At 41.3% G+C, this 27,893-nt stretch overlaps 1 protein-coding gene across 5 annotated transcripts in view; it reads right to left on the minus strand.

Moving 5' to 3' along the window:
- HERC2 (HECT and RLD domain containing E3 ubiquitin protein ligase 2) overlaps nucleotides 1–27,893 on the minus strand; it is a 230,121-nt gene that overhangs the window by 95,479 nt on the left and 106,749 nt on the right. For all 5 annotated transcript variants that reach the window (XM_029224735.1, XM_029224734.1, XM_029224737.1 and 2 more), the window contains 18 exons: nucleotides 26,947–27,129; nucleotides 24,913–25,094; nucleotides 24,236–24,383; nucleotides 23,959–24,155; nucleotides 23,489–23,719; nucleotides 22,496–22,634; nucleotides 20,931–21,074; nucleotides 18,172–18,314; nucleotides 14,325–14,592; nucleotides 14,043–14,179; nucleotides 13,488–13,586; nucleotides 11,815–11,983; nucleotides 11,586–11,711; nucleotides 9,764–9,872; nucleotides 9,507–9,646; nucleotides 3,493–3,683; nucleotides 2,673–2,778; nucleotides 2,493–2,584 (listed from right to left, as the gene is read on the minus strand). In XM_029224735.1, coding sequence (XP_029080568.1) covers nucleotides 2,493–2,584; nucleotides 2,673–2,778; nucleotides 3,493–3,683; nucleotides 9,507–9,646; nucleotides 9,764–9,872; nucleotides 11,586–11,711; nucleotides 11,815–11,983; nucleotides 13,488–13,586; nucleotides 14,043–14,179; nucleotides 14,325–14,592; nucleotides 18,172–18,314; nucleotides 20,931–21,074; nucleotides 22,496–22,634; nucleotides 23,489–23,719; nucleotides 23,959–24,155; nucleotides 24,236–24,383; nucleotides 24,913–25,094; nucleotides 26,947–27,129 — 2,804 coding nt within the window. The remainder of the gene's footprint in view (nucleotides 1–2,492; nucleotides 2,585–2,672; nucleotides 2,779–3,492; nucleotides 3,684–9,506; nucleotides 9,647–9,763; nucleotides 9,873–11,585; nucleotides 11,712–11,814; nucleotides 11,984–13,487; nucleotides 13,587–14,042; nucleotides 14,180–14,324; nucleotides 14,593–18,171; nucleotides 18,315–20,930; nucleotides 21,075–22,495; nucleotides 22,635–23,488; nucleotides 23,720–23,958; nucleotides 24,156–24,235; nucleotides 24,384–24,912; nucleotides 25,095–26,946; nucleotides 27,130–27,893) is intronic.

The following is a 27,893-nucleotide window of genomic DNA, read 5'->3' on the forward strand; positions in this document are numbered from 1 at the left end:
GCTCATGCAGCTCAATAACAAAAAAACAAAAACCCAATCCAAAAATGGGCAGAAGACCTAAGTAGACATTTCTCCAAGGAAGATATACAGACTGCCAACAAACACATGAAAGAACGCTCAACATCATTAATCATTAGAGAAATGCAAATCCAAACTACAATGAGACATCATCTCACACCAGTCAGAATGGCCATCATCAAAGTATCTAGAAACAATAAATGCTGGAGAGGGTGTGGAGAAAAGGGAACACTCTTGCACTGCTGGTGGGAATGGGAATTCGTACAGCCACTATGGAGAACAGTATGGAGGTTCCTTAAAAAACTACAAATAGAACTGCCATATGACCCGGCAATCCCACTACTGCGCATATATCCTGAGAAAACCGTAATTCAAAAAGAGTCATGTACCTAAATGTTCATTGCAGCTCTATTTACAATAGCCCAGAGATGGAAACAACCTAAGTGTCCATCATCGGATGAATGGATAAAGAAGATGTGGCACAGATATACAATGGAATATTACTCAACCATAAAAGGAAACGAAATTGAGCTATTTGTAATGAGGTGGATGGACCTAGAGTCTGTCATACAGAGTGAAGTAAGTCAGAAAAAAAAGACAAATTCCGTATGCTAACACATATATGTGGAATTTAAGGAAAAGAAAAACTGTCACGAAGAACCTAGGTGTAAGACAGGAATAAAGACACAGACCTACTAGAGAATGGACTTGAGGATATGAGGAGGGGGAAGGGTAAGCTGTTACAAAGAGAGAGAGTAGCATGGACATATATACACTACCAAACGTAAAACAGATAGCTAGTGGGAAGCAGCCGCACAGCACAGGGAGATCAGCTCAGTGCTTTGTGACCACCTAGAGGGGTGCGATAGGGAGGGTGGGAGGGAGCAAGACGCAAGAGGGAAGAGATATAGGAACATATGTATATGTATAACTGATTCACTTTGTGATAATGCAGAAACTAACACACCATTGTAAAGCAATTATACTTCAATAAAGATGTAAAAAAATAAATAAATAAAAGGTTGGGGAACCCTAAAAAAAAAAAAAGTATATGAATATACCTTTGCTATAAATGTGGACTCCACTATCTACTGCGTGTGCGTGTGTGAGTGTGCGCACGCTTTGCGGGGGCGGAAAAAAGAAAAAAAAAGAAATAAAGATACTGTACTACTGTAGTCTATACAGTACTGTAAAGTATACAAAAGCATAACCACTTGTAGAGGATGCACACATGTGACCATGTACGCCAGACGTGAACTAACTTACATGACTGGACATGTGAACACACGTTCTCATCTTCGAAAGTTCGCATCTTGAAGGTTCGTATGTAGGGGACTTACTGTACTCATAAAACTATACGACGCTAATGAAGGAAACAGAAGAGGACACAAACAGATGGAAATATGCACCATGTTCTTAGATTGGAAGAATCAATATTGTGAAAATGACTATACTACCCCAGGCAATCTACAGTATCAATGCAATCCCTATCAAATTACCAATGGCATTTTTCACAGAACTAGAACAAAAAAATTTTTTAATTTGTATGTAGACACAGAAGACCCGAAAGCCAAAGCAATCTTGAGAAAGAAAAACAGAGCTGGAGGAATCAGGATCCCTGACTTCAGACTATACTGGAAAGCTACAGTTATCAAAACCAGTATGGTACTGGCACAAAAACAGAAATATAGATCAATGGAACAGGACAGAAAGCCCAGAAATAAACCTACGCACATATGGTCACCTTACTTTGACAAAGGAGGCAAGAATAGACAATAGAGAAAAGACAGCCTCTTCAGTAAGTGGTGCTGGGAAAACTGGACAGCTACATGTAAAAGCATGAAATTAGAACACTTTCTAACACCATACACAAAAATAAACTCAAAATGGATTAAAGACCTAAATGTAAGGCTGGATTATTATAAAACTCTTAGAGGAAAACATAGGCAGAACACTCTGTGATATAAATCACAGGAAGATCCTTTTTGACCCACTTCCTAGAGTAATGGAAATAAAAATAAACAAATGGAACCTAATTAAACTCAAAAGTCTTTGCACAGCAAAGGAAACCATAAAGAAAACAAAAAGGCAACACTCAGAATGGGAGAAAATATTTGCAAATGATGCAATTGTTAAGGGATTAATCTCCACAATCTACAAACAGCTCATGAAGTTCAGTATCAAAAAAACAAAAAACCCAATCAAAAAATGGGCAGGAGGCCATTTCTCCAAAAGAAGACATACAGATGCTCAACAGGCACATGAAAAAGTGCTCAATATCACTAATTATTAGACAAATGCAAATCAAAAGTACAATGAGGTATCACCTCATACCAGTCAGAACGGCCAACATTAAAAAGTCTACAAATAATAATGCTGGAGAGGGTGTGGAGAAAAGCGAACCCTCCTGCACTGTTGGTGGGAATGTAAATTGGTGCGGCCACTGTGGAGAACAGTATGGAGACTCTACTTACCTCTGTGGAGTCATTCAGAAGGGACACTGTGGTGTCAGTGGGGTTAATGTTGATTGTCTTTAATTCAATTAGGTTATTTAGGGAATTTCCACCTAGGAAGAAAAATGGGGTAAAGGAATCAGACAAAGGAGTTTTTATTATATGATAGAAGATATTTTTTGAGTAAAGTAATTCAAGTACCTGACACGACAACCAGGGAAGGCATGTAACTACTGTCAGCAGGATCCACTATCATTTTTAATCTATGAACAAGAACATCTGGGAAAATCTCCAAACGAATCCAATGCTTTAAAAAAAAAAAAAAAAATCCTTCTTAGTAAAATTCAGCTATATTTTAGCTGGAAAGTATCACTAAAGCTTGACTCTCAATGAGATTTTTTAAATATATAATTTCACATGAGAGACAGAATTTGCCTTTAAGCTGGCAGAAACAAGAGCATTACTTGTTTATTAGAAGAATGTCTCCCTCTAAGCCCCAGAAATCATGTGTTTATAGACTCCTGACTTAGGGTGGTCCCTTAATACCCATCAAAGAGTAGGTTATAGAAAACACTAGAGTCAAAGTGGAGGGAAAGCACCTTTCTCCAAGTCTAACTTGCATGTCTAGATGAGGCACACCCATATGTAAGTGTGATTAAAACAGCATTCCAAAGATAAACACACATTTGTTAGGATATATTAGAAGAACTTCTAACCAGAAGCAGAATCTGAACTCATACATTTTATGTGGGGGAATAAAACAAAACAAAACAAACCCTATTATACCCTCTATCAGTTATATAAAATCTATTACCTATATTGTTTAAAAATCTCTGACAATGAAAGCTGGATGGCATATTACTCTGAAACTTTGAAGTAATTATAAACTAAAATACAAAATGAGTACTGAGAGGTGCCATCACAGTATAACTTAGTAGGTTTTTCAAAGTTCGTGTTGAAGCTCTAAAAGGTTAAGCCATCTAAATGAAGTGTTTCTGGAAGTGTCCCCATGGCACACTACCTTTCCTTGTGAGCCCGAGGACTGCCAGCAGGGCTCGCTGCCGTCAATGAGATGGGAAGCCTGGTTCACAGAGGATGACACGTTTAGGCTCTTCACCATCCGTGCCCAGCTGTCCAGCAGCATTCCTGGCTGACTGTTGTGAGAGCGCTTCAGCTGTTTTCCAGAACGGCCACAAAATATTGCAGACTGTCCTATTTAATGGCGGTCAAACAGTGTTAATACTTGTGGGACAGAACCTTCACAACCAAGAAATAGATATTACATAGTGTTGAGCTCCTTACTTCAAGAAAATAGTAAGTTTCCAAATTAAAAGGAGCTAATAAATACCTAAAATGGCTGCAAAAAACCTATTCAAGGTATTTAACCCCAATTTATGAGATAAAGTTCATATAATGCTATGATTTATTCCACTTGACTCTCTCAAGTAACAACAGAGTGATACATTTCCAGATAGAACGATACATATAAGCAGCTGGGGGGCAAGTTCAGTAACTGTGCTTACAGAAAACATTCTAATCAAAAAACCTTTCATAAATGCAACAAAAACAAATTTGTGAAGTTTCTACCTCCATTAATGGTAAATCTGGAAATTCATCTAGCTCTCCCATTGAGGACAACTAGAGGCAGACAAAACATTTAAAGATGAATAAATCTTGAAAGTATCAGAGTTAACAAGGTGATACAGAATTATGGGACCAATATCAGAGAAAGGCTGAGATGAAAGGTGTCAAGATGAGTGCCCCATGGATCAGAGGCTGCTTTTCCCCAGTGTATTTATCAGTTTCTAAGGAAAACCTTAAAGAGGACACATGGCACTTCTGATGGCTTCCTAGGGTGAGGGGGCCAGGAACCGGAGTCCAGAGCTCACCAGGAAAGAAAGGCATGGCCACAGAAAAACTCACACTTTGGGCTGGGATCCCAACAGGAAGAACCCCTAGAGGAAGGGTGAACTCTACAGGGTTGACTGTTTGTGTTCAGATTGCAGCTCTGCATTAAATCACCTCAGTCAATGAAACTGGACTGAAGTGAGCTCACATAGTTACTTACCCCAATTACCTAGAAGAACAACCCTCTCCCCCCAATCCCTGGAGAAAGATAATATCTTAGGCCTCAAACTGACTCAAGAAATAATTTTTTAAACATAATGTCCAGTACATGATGGAATGTGAGACAAGAAAACATGACTAAAAGCTATGAGAATGACAGACAATAGAAAGAGACCCAAAGAGGCTCCAGATATTAGAGTTATAAGATACAAATTTTATAATAACTATACTTACTATGTTTGAAAAGACACTGAATATCTCAGCAGAGAATTGGAAACTATTTTTAAAAAAAGAAAGAAAAACTAGAACTGTTAAATACAGTAATTAAAATTTAAAATTCAATGAATAGGTTTACCAGCAGACTAGACTCAGGTGAAAACAGAATTAGTAAAAAATATCTAGAATGAAAAACTGAAGAGCAAAAGTTTAGAAAACATAAACGAGAAGTTGAAAGACTTAGAAGACAGAGATAAGAGTAACAGGTGAAAGAGGAGCCCCAAAAAAGAAGGAAAAGAAAATAGGGCATCGATAATACTGGAAGAAATATTGACTGATGGAAAACTTCCCAAGACCAACAAAAGATATCAAGGCACAAATTTTAAAAGCCCTACTCTGAAAGTTGGAAGAGAAGATCTTAAATGTTTTTACTACACACACAAAAAAGGGTAATTATGTGAGGTGATGGACGTGTTAACTACCAACCTTACTGTGGTAATCATTTTGCAATATACATGTACCAAATCATCACACTGAACACTTTAAACTTACACAATGTCATATGTCAATTAAAGCTCAAAAAAGCTGGAAAATTAATTAATTATAAGCTCTACTAACTACAAGAAAGATACATACAAAGAAACACATATGTACACACATGTAAAATTTGTGTAAGGTAGAAATAAGAGTACCTCAAAAGCAGGCTAAGGGGAAATACAAAGACTGAATAGCTTTAATGGAACAGTAACTACACTTGCAGCTGACTTCAGCAGAAAAAATATAAACCAAATTACAATGGAACAGTATTTTTAAAGTGCTAAAAGTCCCAGCAAAAATATTTTTCAAAAATAAAGGAGAAATAAAGACACACAAAAAGAGAATTCATAACCACACAGATGCATTAAAGAAAATATTAAGGGCCATTCTTTAGGCAGGAGAAAGATGATGATGGATGAAAAGTGAAACACACAAAAAGGAATAGAAAAAAACTACAATATTAAGTATGTGAAAAAAATCTTGACAAATATTACAGAAAATGACAATCATATGCCTTGTATTGTTTAAAATTTACATGTGTAAAGTTTTTAAACACAATAATAAAAACATGGTAATTTAAATCAGAATGAGAGTTAATGAAGTTAAAGGGATCTCAGGTCATTGCATTGCTTAGGAGAAGGGTAAAAGTACTAAATAATATTAGATTTTATAAGTCAAAAAAGGATGTCACTATATCTTGAGTAACTACTAATACCAAAAATGCATATAACATACACTACTCATATAGTATATGAATACACACTAAACGAACGTGTAACTTCTAAGCCAAGTGTGTGTGTTGGGGAGGCGGTGGTTGGCTAACTAATAAAGAACGTATCAGTCCAAAGGAAGATGGAATGGAGAAAAAATGGAACAGAAAACAGGCAGAACAACAACAACAAAAAACACTAAGAAGTTGATCAATTAAAAAAATATATTTCAGTAACTGCCTTAACTGTAAATAAATACCTAAACGATCCAAATAAGAGACAAAGATCATCACATTGGAATTTTTTAAAAAAACAGAACTATCTACAACCTCCACTAATCACAAGATTACTGAAATATTGAGGGTAAAAGGCTAGAAAAAGATACACTAAGCAAACACTAACTTCACCATAAAACTGCAGGAGACATTCTTTCAGGCATGCATAAAACATGTGTAAAATCCCATTATATGCTGAGTCTTATGATCATACAGAAGTTGCCCCCAAAATGTCAAAGATCAGGCAGGATGCACAATCTGAATGCAATGCAGAAACCAATAAATAGATAGAGGTAGAAAATGCTGACATGTTTGAAAATTTAAATATCAATGAATATAAGAAAATAATTCCAATTCAATTTTAAAAATACTTTTAAATGAATGATGATGAGATATTACTACATATCAGCATTACAGGATACCACTTAAGCCATGCTTAAAGATAAATTTAAAATTTTAAGTTCATATATTAGAAAATATGAATGTGAGAAATTAATGAACTAAGCATTTGGGGCGGGGGTGGGGTGCGGAATCAACGTAAACCTAAATTCCATAGGAAAAAGAAATGAAAAAAATATGAGAGACAGCAATTCAAAGCCAAAAGTTGGTTCTTTGAAAAAACTAATAAAATTGATAAACCCATGGCAGGCTGATCAAAAACAAAACAAAGTATTCAAAGTTAGCCTTGAAAAGGAGATTGCTCTGCAGATTCTACAGATCTCCTTAATAAAGATAAGAGAATATTACAAATTAGGACTAGAAAGGAACTTCCTCAACATGATAAAGGCTATTTATGAAAAACCCACAGCTAACATTACATTCAGTGCTTAAAGACTGAAAGCTTCCCCACTAAGTCCAGGAACAAGACAAGGATGCCTACCCTTGCCACTTCTCTTCAATGTAGTACTGGAAGATCTAGCTGAAGCAATAAGACAGGAAAAAGAAATATAAGGTATCCAAATTGGAAAGGAAGAAGTAAAACTATCCCAGTTCACAGACAACATGCTCTTAAACACAGACAACATGATCTTACACGCAGAAAACCCTAAAGACGCCACCAAAAAACCCCATCAGAGCTAATAAATAAATTCAGCAAAGTTGCTGGAAATAAATTCAACAAAGTGTGTTGAAAATATGCACTGTAGGTGTGTAGTGTATATTTCTATACACTAGCAACAGATATTCCAAGAAGGAAATTTAAAAAAATAATTTAATTTAATATAGCATGAAAAATAAACCCTTAGGAATAAATTTAACCAAGAACCCATAAGACTTATACACTAATCACAAAACACTGCTGAACGAAATTAAAGAAGACCTAAGTAAATGGAAAGACAACTGACAATTCTGTCCAAAGTGATACACAGAGTCAATGCAATTCCTATCAAAATATTGTTTTTTGCAGATGCAGAAAACTCCATCCCAAAATTCATATTGACTTCCAAGGGACACCAAATAGTCAAAACAATCTTGAAAAAGAACAAAGTTGGAGGACTCACATTTCCCAATTTCAAAACTTACTACAAAAGCTATCATAATCACTGTGTATGGTGTGGTACTGATGTAAGGATAGGCAAATAGACCAATGGAATAGAATCGAGAGCCCAGAAAAAAAACTCTCAAATCTATGGTCAAATGATTTTCAAAAAGGGTGCCAAGACCATTCAGTGGTGAAAGGACAGTCTTTTCAACAAATAGTGTTGGGAAAATTGGATACACGTGTAAAAGAATGAAATTATACATTATACCATGCATAGAAATTAACTCAAAGTGGTTCAAAGACCTAAAGTTAAAACTATAAACCTCTTATAAACATAGGGGCTGACCTTCACAACTTTGGATTTAAGCAATGATTTCTTAAGTTGACCCAGAAGTAAGTATGACACCAAATGCACAGGCAACAAAAGAAACAATAAATTAAATTTCATTAAAATTTAAAACTGCATCACAGAATCCTATCAAGAGAGTGAAAACACCACCCACAGAATAGGATATTTGCAAATCACATATCTGATTTAATGTCCACAATATATAAAGAACTCCTACAACTCAATATCAAAAGTTTTAAAACTGAATTGACATGCCCTCCCCCAAAAGATATACAAATGGCAAAAAGCACATGATAAGTGGCTCAATGTCATTTGTCATTAGGGAAACTCAAATCAAAATCACAAGATATTATTTTGCACCCATTAGGATGGCTATAATTTTAAAAAAAGAAGAAGAAGAAAATAACAAATGTTGGTAAGGATGTGGAAAAACTGAAACAGCAAAAACATTGCTGATAGTAATGTAAGATGGTGCAGCCAGTATGGAAAACATTTTGGTGGTTCTTCAAAAAGTTAAAAGAACTACCTAATGACCCTGCAATTCTACTCCTAGTTTTGAAAACTGGGACTCAAACAGATTTGTACATCAATGTTCACAGCAACATTATTCACAACAGCTGAAAGGTACAAATAACCCAAATGTCCATTAAGAGAGAACTGGATAAGCAAAATGTGGTAGATACATACAATGGACTATTACTCAGCCATGAAATGAAGTTCTGACACATGCTACAACATGGATGAACCTTGGAAACCTAATGCAAGGTGAAAGAAGTCAGGCACACAAAAACACAAATTTTGTATGGTTCCACTTATGCATGAGGTACCTAGAGTTGTCAAATTCATAGAGATGAAAAATGGATTAGAGGTTGCCAGGGGTTGGGGGAGGGAAGAATGGGGATTATTGCTTACTGGGTACACTCTTATTTTGGAATGGTGAAGAAGTCTCAGAAATAGATAGTGGTGACAGTGTGCAATATTCCCTTAATCGTACACTTAAGAGTGATTAAAATGGCAAATTTTATGTTGTATATATTCTACCATAATAAAAAAAGATATACTAAAAGATATACAAATAAAAAGACTCACTCTCCGTCTCTCCAATTCCACATCCCATCCAACGAAACATTTACTAGTTTCTTGAGATTCTTTTACTGTTCTTTATGGAAATACAAGCAAACAATCCCTGTTATTCTAGTTCCAGTGACCACTCATTGCTTGAAGAAAAAACAGCAATTCATCAAGTGGGTAGGACCATCTTCCCTGTTTTGCTGTGCACACAGTACAGTGCTCACCATATAAATATGAACTTTAAAGAGCAAAGTTAAGTACATTTGTTTCCACAGTAATTATCTCATTAATAACAGTTTGATGAAAGAGAACATAACCAGTCTACTATACCTGGTTCATTTATTCTGCCAAATGTATGCCTGGTGTTGTGTTTTCTGGTTTTGAAACAAGTTTCACAAAAATCGAAGTCATCACAGTTTCTGCATTTGAATCTAGATCCATTGATGGGAAACATCTGACAGCCATCACACCTGTTTTTAAAATAGCCATTGAGTTGAAAAGAAAAAGCTGAGGTCATTTATTAAATTTAATTCCAAAGAAAACCATCCTTCCCAAACAAATCTAGCAATATAAAAATAAAAACTCACGTAACGCCAGGATGAATACTAGGTACCAACTCCATTTCTGATAACAGCCCAGTCCAGTGAGACTGCTGAGGAAAGTCGACAATAACATCTTTTCCATTGGCACTGAAAGCTAGGACAGAACAGAAATTGTCTGGAACATCTCTGTCACCAATAAAAACTTAAAATTAAAATTAAATCTATAGGGCTTCCCTGGTGGCGCAGTGGTTGAGAGTCTGCCTGCCGATGCAGGGGACACGGGTTTGTGCCCCGGTCCAGGAAGATCCCACATGCCGCGGAGCGGCTGGGCCCGTGAGCCATGGCTACTGAGCCTGCACGTCCGGAGCCTGTGCTCCACAACGGGAGAGGGCACAACAGTGAGAGGCCCGGGTACCGCAAAAAATAAATAAATAAATAAAATCTATAATCTAGCTATGGGATATTATATTATAGTTATTTCTGTTTACAAAGAGTACTTCTCTTTTAGAGAGACATACTAAGATACTTATGGATGAACTAACACATGATGTCAATCAGGGATTAGCTTCAAAATAATGGAGGGAGGGGATCATGGATGAACAACTTTGGCCAGGAGTTTGTCAACTGTTGAAGCCAGGTGATGGGTACACAGAAGCTCAGTATACTATATTCTCTACTTTTGTATATGTTTGAAATTTTCCGCGATAAGAAGGTTTGTTTAATTACACCAAGCAAAAACTCCATTCAGTTATCTTAGGGACTAAAAATTACATTAATAACGTTAAGACATCTATTGCCCTTTGGTGAAAGCTACTCCAAATGTTAACTTCTAAACCAAGTTACTATTTAAATTTATCTTTGTTTTGATTTGTAAAACTTTGAAGAATCTCTTAAGTAAAGAAAACTGTTAAAGTAAAATGTTAAATAAGCTATTTGTTCTTATGTAACCTAAGAAATACTAACACTCCTGCACCATCATTGCAGCCACTTCTAATCTAAGCTGTTTGACAGTTAAGAGTTTTCTCCAAGACTGAAACAAGAAAAAACAAAGAAAAATGGCACTGAAGGAGTTTAAAGATAAAATAAAACCACGCATACACCTGGATCATTTCTCATGCAATTGTTAAAATGGACATAGTATACCTTTTAAATTATGCCATGTGTTTGATTTGAAATCTCAAGAATATCACATTAAATATAAGTTGAGGAGAATTTTGTGTTTCCAGTTGCTAACTCCTATCATTTGCACACATCCATTTAAATTTAGTCCTAAATTCTTACACAGCATTAAGAAAAGAGAGAAAAACACTGAGGAAGCTAGCTATTCGGCAGAAGGATTGACAGAACAAGTTTATAGAACCCCAACGTGAGACAAGGCCACCCTGAGACTGTAACAGATTGAGATAAAACCAGAACCACTCTTTAACATATCTGGTCACATTCAATCTAATCCAAACCACAAATCCATCCTGGCTGCTCTGCTTCCTTGCTCATCATAACCTCACTGTGAGTCCACTGTTCTTCCTCCTAAATAATCTTCACTAAGATTCTTAGAATTACCCCATTCCTTGAACCCCTCCCCAAATACACAATGCAAACCCCATTAGTCTTTGTTACACCCACTTATGGAGACACCCCACTTTCCAGGGTATGCATCCTCCCAAGTTGCAGTGAGTTAATACATCTGACTCTGTCCAACAACAGGTGTACTCCTGGTCTACAGAGCACTGAAAAGCAAAACAACACTATTTATGTATCATAAGGTTTGCCTTCCACTTGTTTTTCTTGCCCTTGAATGAATAAATTAAAAGTTACATTAGTAGATAAAAACCTGGCACTTGGAGTTTTCTTGCCTGGGGAACATTACCTTTCACAACCCCCGCACTCTGATGAGTCACAGATCCCCACTTGTACTTCGGTGTGGTAACTGAGGCTTTGACGCGAACTTTATCACCAATCTTGATGTGAGAAGGGGAGCTTGGTGGAGGATAGCCTAGAGATTCCAATTAAAAAAATGAACTATAATTAGCATTCACTTCTGGGAACTCTGAATCTAACTAAGAAAGACAAAAGAACTTAATAAAGAATGTTCTCACCTATAAGTTCCACATGAATATACCTAACCCAGTAGGTGCCTCCTTTCTGCTGCCAGTCACACTGCACATTGAGGTCATGTAATCCATCTCTATCCAACTTGATAACTTTGCCCACATCTCCTTCACACACTTCTTCATATGTTCGACAGCATCTAACCATCATTCCCACCTAAAATTAAGTTAAAAATCCAGTCCAGTATATAGGTGAAATGATCAATTGTAAGTAGTATTACTCTAGTCCTAAGAAAAATTTCCTCTACCCCGCAGCATGCTCTCAAAATCATTTTACACTAAAAGGAACCAGGGCTCTTTAGAAAACTGCCTGGTTCGATGTCTGGGGCAGGAAATATACAAGATGAATTTGGACCAACTTGTGCCATCAAGCAAGGGAGCTATCAAAGATTAACAGGGTCCCTCAAAAGAACAACCTGACCAAAAGGAAAATGGCTGAAACACATCAAATCCATAACAGCCAATAAATTCATCATAATGATAATAAGCAAAATAAAGGTTCTTGGTCATCTTTTTAAGTACCAGGGCACCAATTCACCACTCTGAAAATTGATAACACAAGCAAACAAACAAAAAACAACCATTTATTCTGCCTTTTCTGTGTATACAAACTATATTATAGTTTATCAACCAGAGTTGATAAGAAAGTTTTCTTCAACGAACAGAACTCCAGCTAATAAATTTGGAAGGGATGACGAACTTAGAAAATCACTATTGTGGGACCCTTCTTGATGGGTCTAGATAATGACATCAATGGCTACTGAAGCACCAAGATGGACAATTAATAGAGAATGGATGGCGTAGACAACAAGTGATGCTGCACGTTGGTCCATACGATACATTCTTTCCTAAGATGCAGCCCGAGTCCACTCACCCTCCAGCCCTCACTTTGACTTTACAGGAGATGCAGAGGAGAGGGAGGAAGATGAGGGCCAACGTAATTTTAGCCACAAATAAATGGCATGAAAAGGGAAAAAAGAGGGACAAACTGTTCCAGGGTAAAAAGACACATCACCCAAATGTAAGATGCGTGATCTTATTCGTATCCAACTCTTTCAAAATGACTATAACAAGCCATTTTTGGGAAAATCTGAGCAAGCAATAGATATAAAATGATAGTACGGAATTATTGTTTATTCTGTTAGGCAATGCAAGGTAACAGTAATGTCGTTATGTTAAAAATAAAATCCTCTATCTATTAGGGATACATACTGTTGACATATTTATAGGAGAAATGAGATGATTTTTGGGATTTTCCCAGAAGTATACTAATTAGAACAAAAGAGTTAAAACAGGAAAAGAAAGGATTTAAGGTTAAAAAGGACTACATAAAGAGCACAACTAAATGTTTAAAATTAGATGGCAATGAGAATAATATTTTTTTTTAAAGAAAGCAAAAACAGATTGTAAAAGTGTCCAAAACCGGGGTAATCGAGAAGCACAGGGCTGTGTGCCACATCACTGTGGACAAGCCACCTCTTGCTCTCTGCCTCTGGTCCCCCCCACCTCCCCTTGCTCATCTTCTGCTCCTCCGTCCTCTGCTCCAGCCACAGCGGCCTCCCCTGCTGGGTGCTGCACCCTCCCTCTCCAACTTTCTGAGATGCTCAGACATTTGCTGAATGAAAACCTAAACAAAGTTCCAGCCTAAGACAATTACTCACCTGAATATTCTCTCTCACATACACAGCATAATCATCATTACTCAAGAAATCAGCTCGCTTTTTGTACGTCTGGCTCTCTGTTACAAAAGCACCAGTAGACTACAAAAGATAAATACATTTTTTTAAAATGGTGAACCAATAAACCTACTTAAAAAGAAAGTAGTTTGTGAAATCGATAATATTTAAAAAAGTATAAAATATTATTCTATGTTTTCACTATGAAATTCTTCATTTAAAAGAGACTAATAGCAATAGGATTGTAAGCAGGATAAATCTCAAAAGCTGAAAGTACAGAAAATTTCTGAGCCATATCCAAATTAATCCCATAAAACAACTGGCTCAAAAGTCAACGTGTCACATAAATAATGATTTTTTATTAAGAGCTCCTCTAATGGCTACCCGACATCATTAGATGTTGGGACAAGGGTCTGTCTTAAAGCTAAAAGTAGTTAAGAGACAGAAAACCCAGGCAGCACTTCGTAGCTCTGCCTCATGCCCAGCAGTGGTGCAGAGGAATCCAGAGCTCAGGACGGATGGCACGAAGGGAGCACTGACCACAGCATAGGCCGTGGCATCCACATCCTCCACCACCTCCTCGTCTGAACACTCCTCAGACCCCGTGTCTGCATCCGAGAGATCCGTGACCTGCACGTCAGCATGGTCCAGCAGCCACCCAACCAAGGCTTCCACGCCTAGGAGCAAGCACACACAGCATAACCACAGTGAGGACCACAGCGCCTGCCTCCCGAGGGGCCTCTGACGTTAGTATTTCAAGGGAAGCCTACAAACAAATGCGTGGGCGCGTTAAGTCCAACACCCACAAGGAAAACCTAGTACCTGGCAAGCCAGCAGCATTCCCAGAGGCGCCAGTGAGTGACTTCAGTGCAAACTCTATGTTCCTTCTAGGAAATCCCATTTCCATGAGCTGAACCACAATAGGCAGAGCAGGACCAGGAGACTGCTTGTGCTTCTTCGGTCTAACTGGGCGAACATGCTGCACAGGGACAGGAGTCGTGGCCTCACTGGAGCTGCAGTCTTCAAACACAGGGCTCAACGGGTGAGTAGACTCCACAGCCAAACACTGACACACGGCCAACGCGGCAGCCTGGGCAAATGGGGTTTGTAAATCAGGGGACTAAGAAGTCTAGGGAAATGGAAAGTACAGACTACTACTATGAACTGCAGTACAAAACTATAGAAAGCCCTGGCTTACATGTGTATTTTTAAATGAATGGATAAAACATGTTTAAAAACAACAAAGACAACTTCCATAGTCGAATGCAGAGGAAAGATTCAATGGTCAAATAACTCCTGCTTCAGTACACACAGAGTCTACCTAGTAAATGAGCTAATTATCAATGTCCACTGAGGAAACTTCACAGTAGCCCTGAACGCTAAGCGAGCGAACACAGGTGAGAGGCCTGATGGGGCGGGAGAAAGGGACCCCCACCCTTCCACATGACAGGTCAGTGCCCACAGCCTCCCGCTTTCTTCCCTCTGCACGCAGGTCAGAGATGGCACAGGACCCTCTCGTGTGTCACCAAATCAACTCCCAACTATTCAAAGGCAGAAAAGCCACTCTGGGGGTTAAACATGGTGTAAAAAAAATGAGGGAAATAAAGAATACTGGGTAACAAATTGCAATGCATCAATGAATAATACATGCATCACTGTGGCCTGCAGCTGGGAACTGCCTGCCTCCAGACAGGGAGCCCTCTCCCTTGTCCACTTGCAGCTCTCTTTCCCTTCTCTTCAGTTGTTTTCACAGCACTGAGACTTGCTTTTTTTTTTTTAACTGAACACGTCGGAAGGCATTCGGAAGACACCCGTGGGCCTTCCAGTGCTTAGGAAGTGTCAAAAGCCTAGGGTTTTGCTGTGAAGTCCGAATAACTGGGAAGTGACAGGCTTCCTAAAAGCTTACAATTCAGAACCAGATCGAGCTAGGGATTCTGGTTCTGGTAATGGAGAGGGGACTGGACTAAGCCTCTGCCGTGATAATAATTATGAATTCTGGACAAAATATTTTTTAAAACTGTTTGAAGGTCCTGGAGAAAACAGGAACAGGTGCAACCTTGGCCACAGGGAAGACCACAGGCAAGCTGCTAACAGGGGCACTGTCACTGGACTGCGGCCTGCCAGAGCAAGTAGACGTGAGGGAGAACCACAAAATGCACATGCGGTCTACCCTCAAATCTTTGGCTGACGGCAAAACTAAGCGTGTGTGAGACTCAAGAACCCAGCCAAAAGAAACTGCTGGAAGGCCCAGCGCTAGGGAGACGGTGTGACATCCCAGTCCAACCAAGTTTCAGCACGTTGCTCAAGATGTAAAGGTCTCCACTGAAACCTCAAAGAGATTCTAAATCCCACAGAATTAAGAGACCAGGAACCAGGACTAAGGGCAAAACAAAAATAAATCATCACCAAAAAGTCGAGAACCAAGCCTCCTTAGACTGAGGAAAACTACCAGGTACTGAGCCATCTACAAAAATAAAATTCCACATTCTCCAGAGGAAGGTGACAGACCCAGAGCCCATACAACATAATATCCAAAACATCCAGAATATAATAAAATTTTTTTAGATATGTAAAGAAGCAGAATCGATAATCAGAAGAAAAACTGCCAATGGTAGCAGACCAACAAGTGGCCTAGGCATTAGAATTAGCAAATAAGAAATTTAACATAACAATCAGAAATATGTTTTAAAATATACAGTAAAAGACATGTATAAAGGGTGAAGAGATGGGAACTGTCAAGAATGATAAAACTATAAAATATGAACAAAATGGAAATATGAGATCTGAAAATATAAAATAAAGGATTTCTTGGGTGGCTCACAGCAGATTAGACCCAATAAAGCAGCACACCCTGACCTTTAAAACAGTTCAGTACAGTTAACCAAGCCATTTAACCAAGAGACTTAAAAATAACAGAAACTCACTAATAATCTAGCAGACTACAGCAATAATCTTAGAAAAGAACAAAAGAGAGTGGGACAGGAAAAAATATCATAGTCAATAGTATCCAAATTTGGTGGGGGGAAAAAAAACATCAAGTCAGAGATACAAGTAACTTAAGCAAACCCCAAGGAGGATAAGGGGGAAAAACCACCTACACCATAAGCACCCTTAGTCAAATTGCAGAAAACAAAAGAAAAACAGAAAATATTAAATGCAGCCAGAGGAAATGAAAGACATTTCATACAGAACAATAAGAATGTCAGCTGAATTTCCATCAGAATCAATGGAGACAAAGCAATGGAAGCTCTCTCTCTGGTACAGTAGCCCTTCCCGGTTCTTAAAGGACAACTCTAGGTCTCCTTGTTTCCTCCGAGTCTTATCTTTCCCCATAACACTGGGCACCTCCCAGCATGGCTCTGGGGTGCATCTGCCCAACATCCTCTTCATTGCTCAGTGTCCTGTTTTTATCTGATAGGTGACTGGCAACACAGCCTTGCAGCAACTTTAACCTAATCTCCCATCTCAAGTTTTCAGACCTAAGGAGTAGCTGGCATTCAGGCCCACTTGGAGAAGGCCCGGCACCCTCCTCTCCTGCTGCCCCTGTGCCCAACATTTCCTGCCTTCTCCCTTTGCCCCCCACCAGCTTCCTAGCTCACTCTGGATCCTGGCTCCCCAAAGGGTCTTAGTCTCTGAAGATTTCTACTACGGTATTTTCTGCCTGCCAAATTGAGCACTCACGGTTTTGGTTTTTGTGTGCGTTTTTTAAAAATTATTTATTTTTGGCTGTGCTGGGTCTTCGCTGCTGCACGCGGGATTTCTCTACTTGCAGCAAGTGGGGGCTACTCTCAGTTGCGATACGTGGGCTTCTCATTGCAGTGGCTTCTCCTGTTGCGGAGCAAGGGCTCTAAGCACACAGGCTTCAGTAGCTGCAGCACGTGGGCTCAGTAGCTGCGGCTCACAGACTCTAGAGCGCAGGCTCAGTAGTTGTGGTGCCCGGGCTTAGTTGCTCCGCAGCATGTGGGATCTTCCCGGACCAGGGCTTGAACCCGTGTCCCCTGCATTGGCAGGCGAATTCTTAACCAGTGCGCCACCAGGGAAGCCCCCAAGGTTTTCGTTTTTTCTTTGATATTTTGTCCAGAATTTTTGATGTAGTACAAAGCAAGAAGTATTTTTTAAAATATCTAGTCCTCCACGTGGTGGGCCATGAAAGTTCCCATCATGCTTAGACCTGGTCAGATGTCAGTCTCTTCTATAGAAACATGCCCACAGCCCCACCCCTGAATATGCAGTGCAGTGCACATGCTCCAGAACAGGGTGTTGGTTGAGAGCCTGGCAGCAACAAGGTATGCTCAAGACAGGCTTTGGCGTGAGTGAAACAAATAAGCAAGCACCATATTCCTAGGTCTAATGGGGCTCTTTCAATAATAATATTTCCTGGAAAAAGATCCCTCCATGAATATTTGAACATTAACACCAAATGCTGAATCTAGTGAATTTTTACAAATAATTCACAGAAACTTTAAATAAGATTAAACTTTAACTCATTCATTCTCTAACTAGTATTGTAATATTCTATGACAAACATGGTTAAAACCTAGTCATAAGAATTACTTTGGCATATCATTTAAAATTCAGACTATATCCTTAAGAAAATACACATCTAGGAGAAGAAAGTTGTCCACAATCTAATGCACTGGATTAGAATTGCCAAGGCTACTGACTGTACCTCAAGCTCCTGTTTGTCAAATATGGCCTTCACTGGAGACGGCTGGGTGGCCGAGGCCAGTAACTGCTGCAAGAGGATCATTGGGGGCTGTGGCCCTTCAGGAGACATGTCCCCAAGGTCAGGGGATGAGGCTGCTCCATCATCTGAATTTAAAAACAAAATATGGATGACACTGTATTTCCAACAGCAAACATCTCCTTACTGCAAAAGATAGTGCATTGAGCATGTTAAACCAGGTATGATTTCTACCTCATCAAGCATCAGATAACCAAAATCTTCCAGGCTTTTTCCACTCCCTGCTTTTTGGCCTCGGTCCTTCTTTAGTTCATCTGTCTGTGTCTTTAGAGCCAACCAAAGCTACCTCCCAGATTCCTGCCCTTGGTCCAGTTCTTAACCCTCTCCATCTTGGTGCTCACTCAGTGCTCCAGAAACCCCTTCTATGAACACTCCAAGTCTGTATCTCTAGCCCTGGTTTTTGTTAACCCTTATTCAGACTATAAACTGACACCAATCCCAAATATGACGTGTGGTCAGGGTGATGTCTTTTGCTGTAATCTGAGCAGCTTCGGGTGAGGTGTCTGGCACTTATTGTTTGCCCTGGGACCACTGATAGCCAGGTTTGGTTACAATTTCAACTAATCCTCTAAGACCAGAGATTGTAAATCGTCTTGAAGTGCCAGAGAGTCAACAGTTTAGGCTTACCGACCACAGGGTCTGTCACAACTACTCAACTCTGCCACTGAAGTGTGAAAGCGGCCAGAGGTGACATGTAAACAAGCAGGTGCGGCTATGTTCCCATAAAACTTTATAAAACGGGTGGCTGTGGTGGATTTTTTAAGCCCTGTTCTAGACAGCTCCATCTGGAGCCCTTGATCTGCCCCAAGTGTGGGAAGGTAATCCTGATTCACCGCTGCCATAGCTCCACATCGGGGTGACCACAGAACAGCCAATCCAATTCCCTGGGCTCTGCTTCCCGATCTTCTAATACAACTGTGGATTGTCTTCAGGGTCCCTAATGTCTAATACGGAATGAATCTGCACTTCCATTAGATTTACCTCCATGATGCCCTCTGAAGTCTAGGAAACAAAACGTAACACCCCACACTCCACTGGGCTTTTCTAATTTTTGTCAACAGTCCTCCTCCCTATCCTCCCTATAACTCAAGCTTGAAACATCAGCCATCTTTGACTTTTCGCTAGTTTTCCAAAAAGATATCATCTAAAAGACTACACCATCACAGTGTCTACTGATTCCTTCTTTCCATTTTTCATGCCTTCCCCTGGAAGACACCTTATCACCTGACATAATTGCCCCCATATCCATGATCTCCTGTTTCAAATACTCCTATAACTCACTAGCATATATATTTATCTTCCTCAACATCAATCCTTGTCATGACAGGCACTGCCACAGCTTTTCCAGTCAGCCTTGCCTCTCATTCTGGTAGTCAGGGCACTCTACCACATGACTTCAACTGACCTCTCCAGCTTTAGCCCCACAGTCCTCGATAAACCCTGAGCTCCTTACAAAGCTCAGTACCCACATACTTACTGCTTATGCCTGGGCTCCTACAGTCTCCTCCCGCGGGACGGAGACGCCTCAGTAGCCTGCACCCAGGGTCTGCCACACACTTCCAAGGCTGCTCTCCCCAGCCCTCAGCTGCCAGCATCCCCCAGATGCCTGTGAACCTGTGCTCACATGTCTTACAGCACACAGGCCCGCACCTTGGACAGAGCCATCTGCGTCCATTTTCTATCCCCACCCTCACCCCAGAGAGTAAAAAAATCATAAACAAAGACTATCTTGTTCCCCATAATATTTAACACAATGTCTTTCAATAATAGGTAATCAAAAAATATTTCACAGCTTTGGTTTTTTTCTATTCAAAGTCAGATGAACTCATTCGAGAAAGTTGAGGTAATACAGAAGAGTACACAGAAAATAAAGTCAGCTGAAATTCTGCTGTCACTATTTTGGTAAGCAGATGAATCTATGGCAAATCTACAAACAGATATACATAGCAATGAGCTTTTTTGTTTATCATTTTCAAGTTTCCATGGCATTAACATATATATATATATATATATATATATCATCACTGTGAATGGCACCATGGTACTCCACTGCATGGGTACCTCACCTAATAATGGGCATTTACGTGTCTCCAGTTTTCATCACAAAAACAATACCAACAAAAAAGCCATAATGAGCATCTGTAAACATGTATCTCCACGCCTTTTCATGTGATAAATCCCCACAGGATGACTTGCTAATCAATGGATATACAGATACAGATATGTGTGTGTATGCATTTTGAAGTCTAAGATTTCCTCAAATGCCCATTAAATGGTTGTACCAACTTAAATTCTCACGAGCAAAGTGTTAGAGCAGTGCCACTTTATGTGCATACGAACCACCTTAGGGCCTTGTAAAAAATGCAGATCCTGATTTCTTAGCTCTGGGGTGCGGCCTGAGAGTCCACATTTCTACATGTTCCTATGTGCCATCAATGCTACTGGTCCTTGGGCCGCACTTTAAATAGTGAGGCAGCAGAGCACTGTTCTCCCTCCCTCCCCACCAAATCCCCTCAGGCTCTATCACTTTTCATCAGTTACTAGCCAGGTTGCACATCTTCCCTGTACATGTAGAAGCCATCTGTACCTCCCCTTTTATGCACTGCCTGTTCATGTTCCTTGCCTGTTTCCTATTGGAGTATCTGCCTTTCTGACAGATTCAAAAGGGCTCCTTAAAAAGATACCTGTATGAGTAGCTGCAGCCTCCTGAACAGCTGGCTGAGACAAGATCTGCCTGAGCTGGTCCTGGTGGGAAAGCAGAGCACGGCCCGCCTTCAGAATGTACAGCTTTAGCTGCTGGCACCTCAGGAGGTCCAAGTCTACTTGTCCTGTGGGGAAAAAAAAAGGACTCAGCAGGAATGGAACATGCTGCTTGGGCTCTCCCCCTCAGCAGCTGTACAGCCTTGAGGAAGGCACTGCCCTGAGGGACTCAGCTGACAATGTCAAAGCCTGTCCATAACACAGGACTTGCCTTTCCCAGTACTGTGGGTAAGCATCCTCTACCTCCCTCATGTCTTCTCCCTTTCCCGCTCCCCATGCATTACCTCAGGATGGGGCGAGTATTAGATGGTTTAACACAGTTAGAACCATGTTAGCTATTGCTAGTATAATCAAATATTTCCCAAATTGCTGAAATTTCAACCAGATACCTACATCACAAATAAAATACTTTCACCTTGTCTTCCCAAGACGCCTATGAGACACTTTTGTCAGATACTCACAGCATACAGTTCTCTAACTCATCAAAACCATCGCACCCTACAGAATCTTATCTAAACAAATGACTACAGTAATGTCCACGGGCGGACTGAGGAACAGACTAGGGAAGCCACCACAAGGATGGTAGGCAGACCACAAGGAGAGCTAGGCTACAGTCACAGCAGCAGCGTTCCAAAGCAGGACATGCTTTGGAGGCCATGGAAGGCAGCATGGGGACGTGGGAATGTGGGATGGGAGGACACAGGAAGAGCCAGAGGTGCCACTGGGACACCAAGCTCGAATACCTGGCAGACAGGTTTATTCACAGTGACAGGAAACACTGGCTAAGGGACAAAGTTACTTGAATTGTTGACATGCTGTGGTTTACATGCACCTGGCCCTCTAGCCAGAGATGTGAACTGGAGATCCAGAGTTAAAGGTGTTTACCATCATAAACGCTGCAGCAGCAATTACAGGAATGGGGAAAAATGGGTGAGAAAACTCAAGAAGAGTGGGCAGAAAGATCAAGAAGTTATGGACGAAACCACAAGGATTTCCAAGGTGCAAACAACAGTCAGGGAGAAGAACTCTCAAATAATATGTGAGGGGCAATGTAAGGAAAGTCCAGTGAGCAGTGGAAGAGGAATCGTTCCAGCACGAGTGGCCTTGGTCTTCGACGGGTGGCCAGCATCCAGACACCAAGCGAGGCAGGTCCAAACACACAGGCCCTGCTAGGTACGGTTGCAAAGAGGCCAGGGGGTAAATGGGGAGGGGGAAAGAACACAGATTCCTCTTCAAAAAGTGTGTGCAGAATAACGCTGGCACCAGGAGGTAGGGAGGCCTGGGGTTCTTCAGGTGCCACCCCCGCCATGGCATCATTCTTTGCATCACACACTCTCATCTACACACCCACCGTCACTCAACCAGTGGCCATCCATCTGAACCCAAAGACTTCAGCAGTGACAGAACTTGCTCTGACAAAACAACAAACACTGTCCAAACAACACTAGTTAAGACTGTAGCTGTTTCATCATGAAGGGCATGTACTGACCTGCAAAACCCTGTTTAGGTGACTTCTTTATTTTGTGTTTTTCCAATCTGCTTCCAGCAAGGTTCACCAGCTGAGCCCAGACCGAGAGCATGGGCTCTGTGAAGGGCAAGTTGGTGACGCTGAACGCCGCAGCAGGGAGCTGGAGAGGGAGCACAGAAACCTTCAAAGTGTGTCCAACGAGAAGGACAAATGAACGTTCCGAAAGTTATCATAACTATGAGTCTTAATTCTGAAGTAACACACATGTTCATAAGTCTTTCTAGATCTGAAAATAATTTTAAAAAGACGACCCCAAAGGCAAGATAAAGGCTTACATATATAGTAAATATAACCTAAATTAATTTTTTCTTTACTGACTTGTTAAACAATAATTACATCGTGGTAGTAGTTATTAACTTCTTAGATATTTTCTATACATTTCAAATTTTCTACAACATGCATATATTCTTATAATAATCAAAAACAGCATTTTATTGAAAGATATAGGCAAATTGCACTTGGGTTATATCAAAGTAATATAAATCACTCACTTTCCCTATGGATCCCTAATTCACAGATTTAAGATGACAGTAGCTGCTACATAAGTCGTGTCACTCAACATAGTCATTAAGCATTTTCAACGTGAAAAAAAGATCATTTTTTTAAAGGAGTCATTTTTAGGTTTTTTTGAAAGTTGAGTCATTCAATAAAAAATAAATTTCATAAATTCACATTTTGAAATAAATAAAACTAACTTATACTTACACAGGACCCTCTAAATTGCTAATGCCCTTTCATGTCTTTTGAGGCTAAAATAAGACACATGAACTACTAATCTATATACAACCCTGTGAGACAGGCCCTGTTAATCAAAGGGAAAAAGATAGATGGTTTTCCTTAAGTTGGGTAGCTTCCTAGAAGGTCAACCTAAACTACAAGAATCAAGTTCTTCCCAGGTCTAGTATAAAACCCCTTTGCCTCATTACCTAGTAACCCAAACACAAGTTCACCTACTGGCTTCAGCTGATTCAGTGGGCAAACGCGACACGTCCGCATGTCGGAGAACTGCACGGTGATTTTGCCCTTCGGGGTGATGCGAGTCACGGTGCCTTCTCCAAACTCATCATGCATGACTTGTCCCCCTAGTCGCAACCGACCGTCAATGCCTCCAATCACAGCCAGGACTGCCATGAGGCCCCCCACCTCAGGGGTCTCAGAGTCAGGAAAGTAGTCCTCTAACAGAGCCTAATGCAGACAGACAGCAAGCTTGTAGACGAGAGCCCAGGGGCTGCCTGTCTCCTACACACTTGCAATTAAGCCGAATTCACTTTTATGTTAGTTTCCTCAATAACTTTTTCCAGTAAAAAATATTTTAAAATACATCCTTGAACAAAATACACAGCATTTAAAAAGGTAATTTGAAAGTTAAATCAGCATTCTACAGAGAAAAACTAGCAGCTGTGAAAAGGCAGTGCGGCACCCACCCCCTCTGCCGGCTTTCCCGCGCAGCCGGCGGTGACGGAGTGCAGCTGCGAGTTGATGTACTTGTTGATGAGTCCGTTCCACTGGCCCAGGGAGTGCAGGGTGCGGAGCAGCGCCACCACCTCCTCCGCCAACGTGCTGCTGTGTGTGGCAGTCAGGGAGGCCTGCGGCCGGGCCCTCCGCCTCCTCAGCGTGGATTCTGCAGGAAACACGCGAAGGAGGGCCTCATGACGCCCTGCTCGCTTACCCAGGACACCAGTAAGGGGGAGAGCTGCCCACCTCTGAGGAACGGGACATCTGAAGAGCAGGTGGTGAGCAAGCGCCCCAGGAAACCAAACAGCTTCTCCACAAGGCACTCCATGTCCCTTGCCCTTTCCGTCTTGTCCCACGACGGAAGTACTGCTTGCAGTAAATGTACAGCTAAGATCTGACACGGGCAATTGAAAACAGCGAGCATTAAAGAAAGCCACTGTCTGACAGATTAGGAGGTTTTACTTTATTTTTTGTTCCTGTAACACAATTAATCATGTGAAAATTCTAATATTCATGATTCTACAGCAAGATAATTACATCCAAGTTGATTAGTGATATGGATTATCAGAGGTTAAAAAATAAGCTACATTACACATGCAGATATTCATTTAATTAAAAAATAATTCCTTTTAGTTTAATTCTTCTCAAGACAATTATACCACAACTCCCATGAAGCAGATCAGAGCAGCTGGTAGGATTTATCACTTCACAGAAAAGCAAGTCAACTAAGGCTTAACAACTGAATCAATTTAAAATAATCAACTTCCTCAGCCTCTGAACTCTAGAAAATCTACTGTGTTAGTTCCAGTTCTTTTCTGCCCTCAGGTACCTAATGACAACGGCCAGCTCAATGCCACCTCTGATGGGGCTCCCACAGTCCCAAAACTCACGCTAAGCGGGGATCAGTCTGGCTGCACAGTTACCTGCCGCTGCAGCGAGGCGGCGGTGAAAGGCGCGTGTCCCTCCACGACCTTCGTGAGTAGCGAGATCCAGGGCGGGGAGCTGAGGGCGGCGCACATGTGCGGTGTGAGGGCGATGCTGCGCACGAAGCCCAGGGTGCACCAGCTCCTGTGCTGCTCCCGGCTCACCAGCCTGCTGGGGGAGGCTGCCAGAGCAAGACAGACCAGCTTGGTACCCCATTTCCAGAAATAAATGCCCAGTACAACTTTTAACTTACCTACATCACATTACTTTCAATAATAAGCTCCTTTCCAAATATATTACAGTTTCAATTATTCTAAGTGAGAGCAACAGGAGGACCTGCGACTTGGCTCAAGGAACACTGTACATTTTAAAAATCTCTAAGGTACACGGAGCAACTCAAACTCGCTAAGGAATTTCATCTACTTACTGTCTCTAAGCAGTAGGAAAACAATTCACAATTCAATAGCAGTTATCTGTGGGAGGACATCTGGTATAGGTTTTAAATTTCACATGTTTTAAATATCCCCCAGGAGCTTGTTTATATTTGATCTGCATCATAAATTTCCAATCCAAGTTTAAGAAGGCTACCATAGTAGAATGAGAATAAGAGGTTTTCACAGGGTTTAGTTTACCCGGCTTGACTCTGCCAAGAGCATGACCCTATCTGCTCCTCCCGGGGTCTCCACTAGCGCACACCTGGGGCTTCCGAGCCCTCCTGGCTGGCAGAGGCCCTGAGGTGGGGTCACACCACGTGACCTGCTCAGATCCCGGACCAGCTTCCTCCCCAGCTCCCACGGACCAGCCGTCCTGTTCTCCAGGCCTCCAGGGACACCACCCTTCAGACATGCTCTCTCCCATACTCAGTCACACCCACACACATGCACAAGCACTCGCACCCCAGCATGTCTCAGGTACGCACTCTCACGGCCACTCACACTCACACATACCCAATTACACACATCCACATCCACACTCAGTCTCACTCAAACTCACACTCACGTGTACACACACACGTTTGCTCCACTCACTTCCTCAACTTCTCCCCCACTTACACATACTCACATTCACATACTCAGAACACTTTTGTAGGCTGAATTGTATCCCCCAAAATTCATATTCACCCAGAACCTCAGACGTGACCTTATTTGGAAATAAACTCTTCACAGATGTAAGTAAGGTAAGGATTGAGATGACATTATACTGCATTAGGGTGAACCCCAAATCCAATGAAAGCCCTTACAAGAGGCAGAAAAGAACAGAGGAGGCATCCAAGTGAAGACGAGACAGAAACTGGAACGATATGGCCACAAGCCAAGGAACACTGGAGCTACCAAAGCTCAAAGAGAAAACGAGGGGCCCTCCCCTGGAGCGTTGGGAGGGGGCACAGGCCTGACGGCACCTTGATTTTGGACTTCTGGTATCCAGGATTCTGAGAGAATGAAGTTGTTGCTTTAACCCACTGTGAAGGGTTGAACTGTGTTCGGTCCTACTATCTCAGAATGGGACCTTATTTGGAAACAGGGCCATGGCAGATGTGATTGGTTTAGATGAGGTTAAACTAGATTAGGGTGCGTCCTTAATCCAATGTAACTGATGTCCTTACAAAAAGGGGAAATTTGGAGACAGACACACACAGGGAGAATGCCATGTGAAAATGAGGGCAGAGATCTACAAGCCAAGCAATGCCAAAGATTGCCAGCAAACCATCAGAAATTAGGGGAGAGCCTGGAACAGATCCTTCCTGCCCTCACAGTCCTCAGGAGGAACTTGCCCGGCTGACACCTTGATCTTGAACTTCTAGCCTCCAGAACTGTGAATAAATAAATTCTGTTACTGAGGCTGCCAGACTGTGGTACTTTGATGTGGCAGCTCAAGCAAACTAATACATCATGTCTGTGGTAATTCGTTACAGCAGCAGCCCTATGACACTGACACACACACCCACACACCCCCACATGCACACACACACACAAACACATGACAAATCCACAGCCCACTTCTGACTCTGTGGTCCACAACTGTCCACTGCATACATGTCTTGTCTGTCGTTCCACTCTCCACCAACATTCGCAGCAGCCCACACAGAGTCTTGACGGCTTCGCTCTGCATAACTTCAGCATGGACTCCAGCAGAAAGACAAAGAGTCTGCAGTAAATTAACAGTGCTGGTAAGCATCACTGCAGTGGGGTGAATGTTCCTTTCAATTTGTTCAGCTTCTGAAAAAAAGAATCAAAATAAGGAACTATACTCCCAAATAAACTGGAAAATGTCCCTGCATGTAACTTAAGGGATTTAATATCACATTCTTCTTTTCTTACTGTGGAAAGGGAAGCAGCTCTTTGCAATTAAAGACGGAATTCAGGATGCACAAGTGCTCACCCTAATCAGCTCTGGCCCCACCTTACTCAAAGAAAACAAGCCTTTTAAATTACAGTTAAATTTTTTAAAGCAATCTCAGCATACAGCTCAGAAGCACTAAAATGATTTCAAGGATCCAACTTATCAAATGTCAAAAGCCGGCTGCTGATGAGTTGGCTATGCCCCGACGAAGATGAGGTGGCCGCCTCCAAGGAGGCGGAGCCTGGTGCTCACACGCCCAGGCCATCGGCCTCTGGATGAGGAAGACACAACTGGGCCACCTCTCTGTCACTTGGCCTGCCCTGCTCAGGGCCCAACTTCACAAGCGAAGCCCCCAGGCAGAGAGCTGGGAGGAGGGACACCTGGCCTGGACACTGTCAGATACAGTGATAACAAACCAGCACCAACTATCTAGGCAGGGCCACACAGCTTCTCGCACACTACTCCTAATATGCCCAAGACAGGGGTCATCCATTTATAACTGACATGCATGGAGCAGCCTGCACATGCGATGGGCACAGAACACAGCCTCTGCCACCTTCCACGCCACCCCTTCTCTAGCGAGCTCAGCCTCTTGGGTCTCCTCTCCTAACCGTAAGAGTGACCTTGGGAGCCTGCCATG

The sequence above is a fragment of the Monodon monoceros genome, unplaced genomic scaffold (genome assembly GCF_005190385.1).
Source record: "Monodon monoceros isolate NGI ecotype Baffin Bay Population unplaced genomic scaffold, NGI_Narwhal_1 Super_Scaffold_16, whole genome shotgun sequence".
In the NCBI taxonomy this organism is placed as follows: Eukaryota; Metazoa; Chordata; class Mammalia; order Artiodactyla; family Monodontidae; genus Monodon; species Monodon monoceros.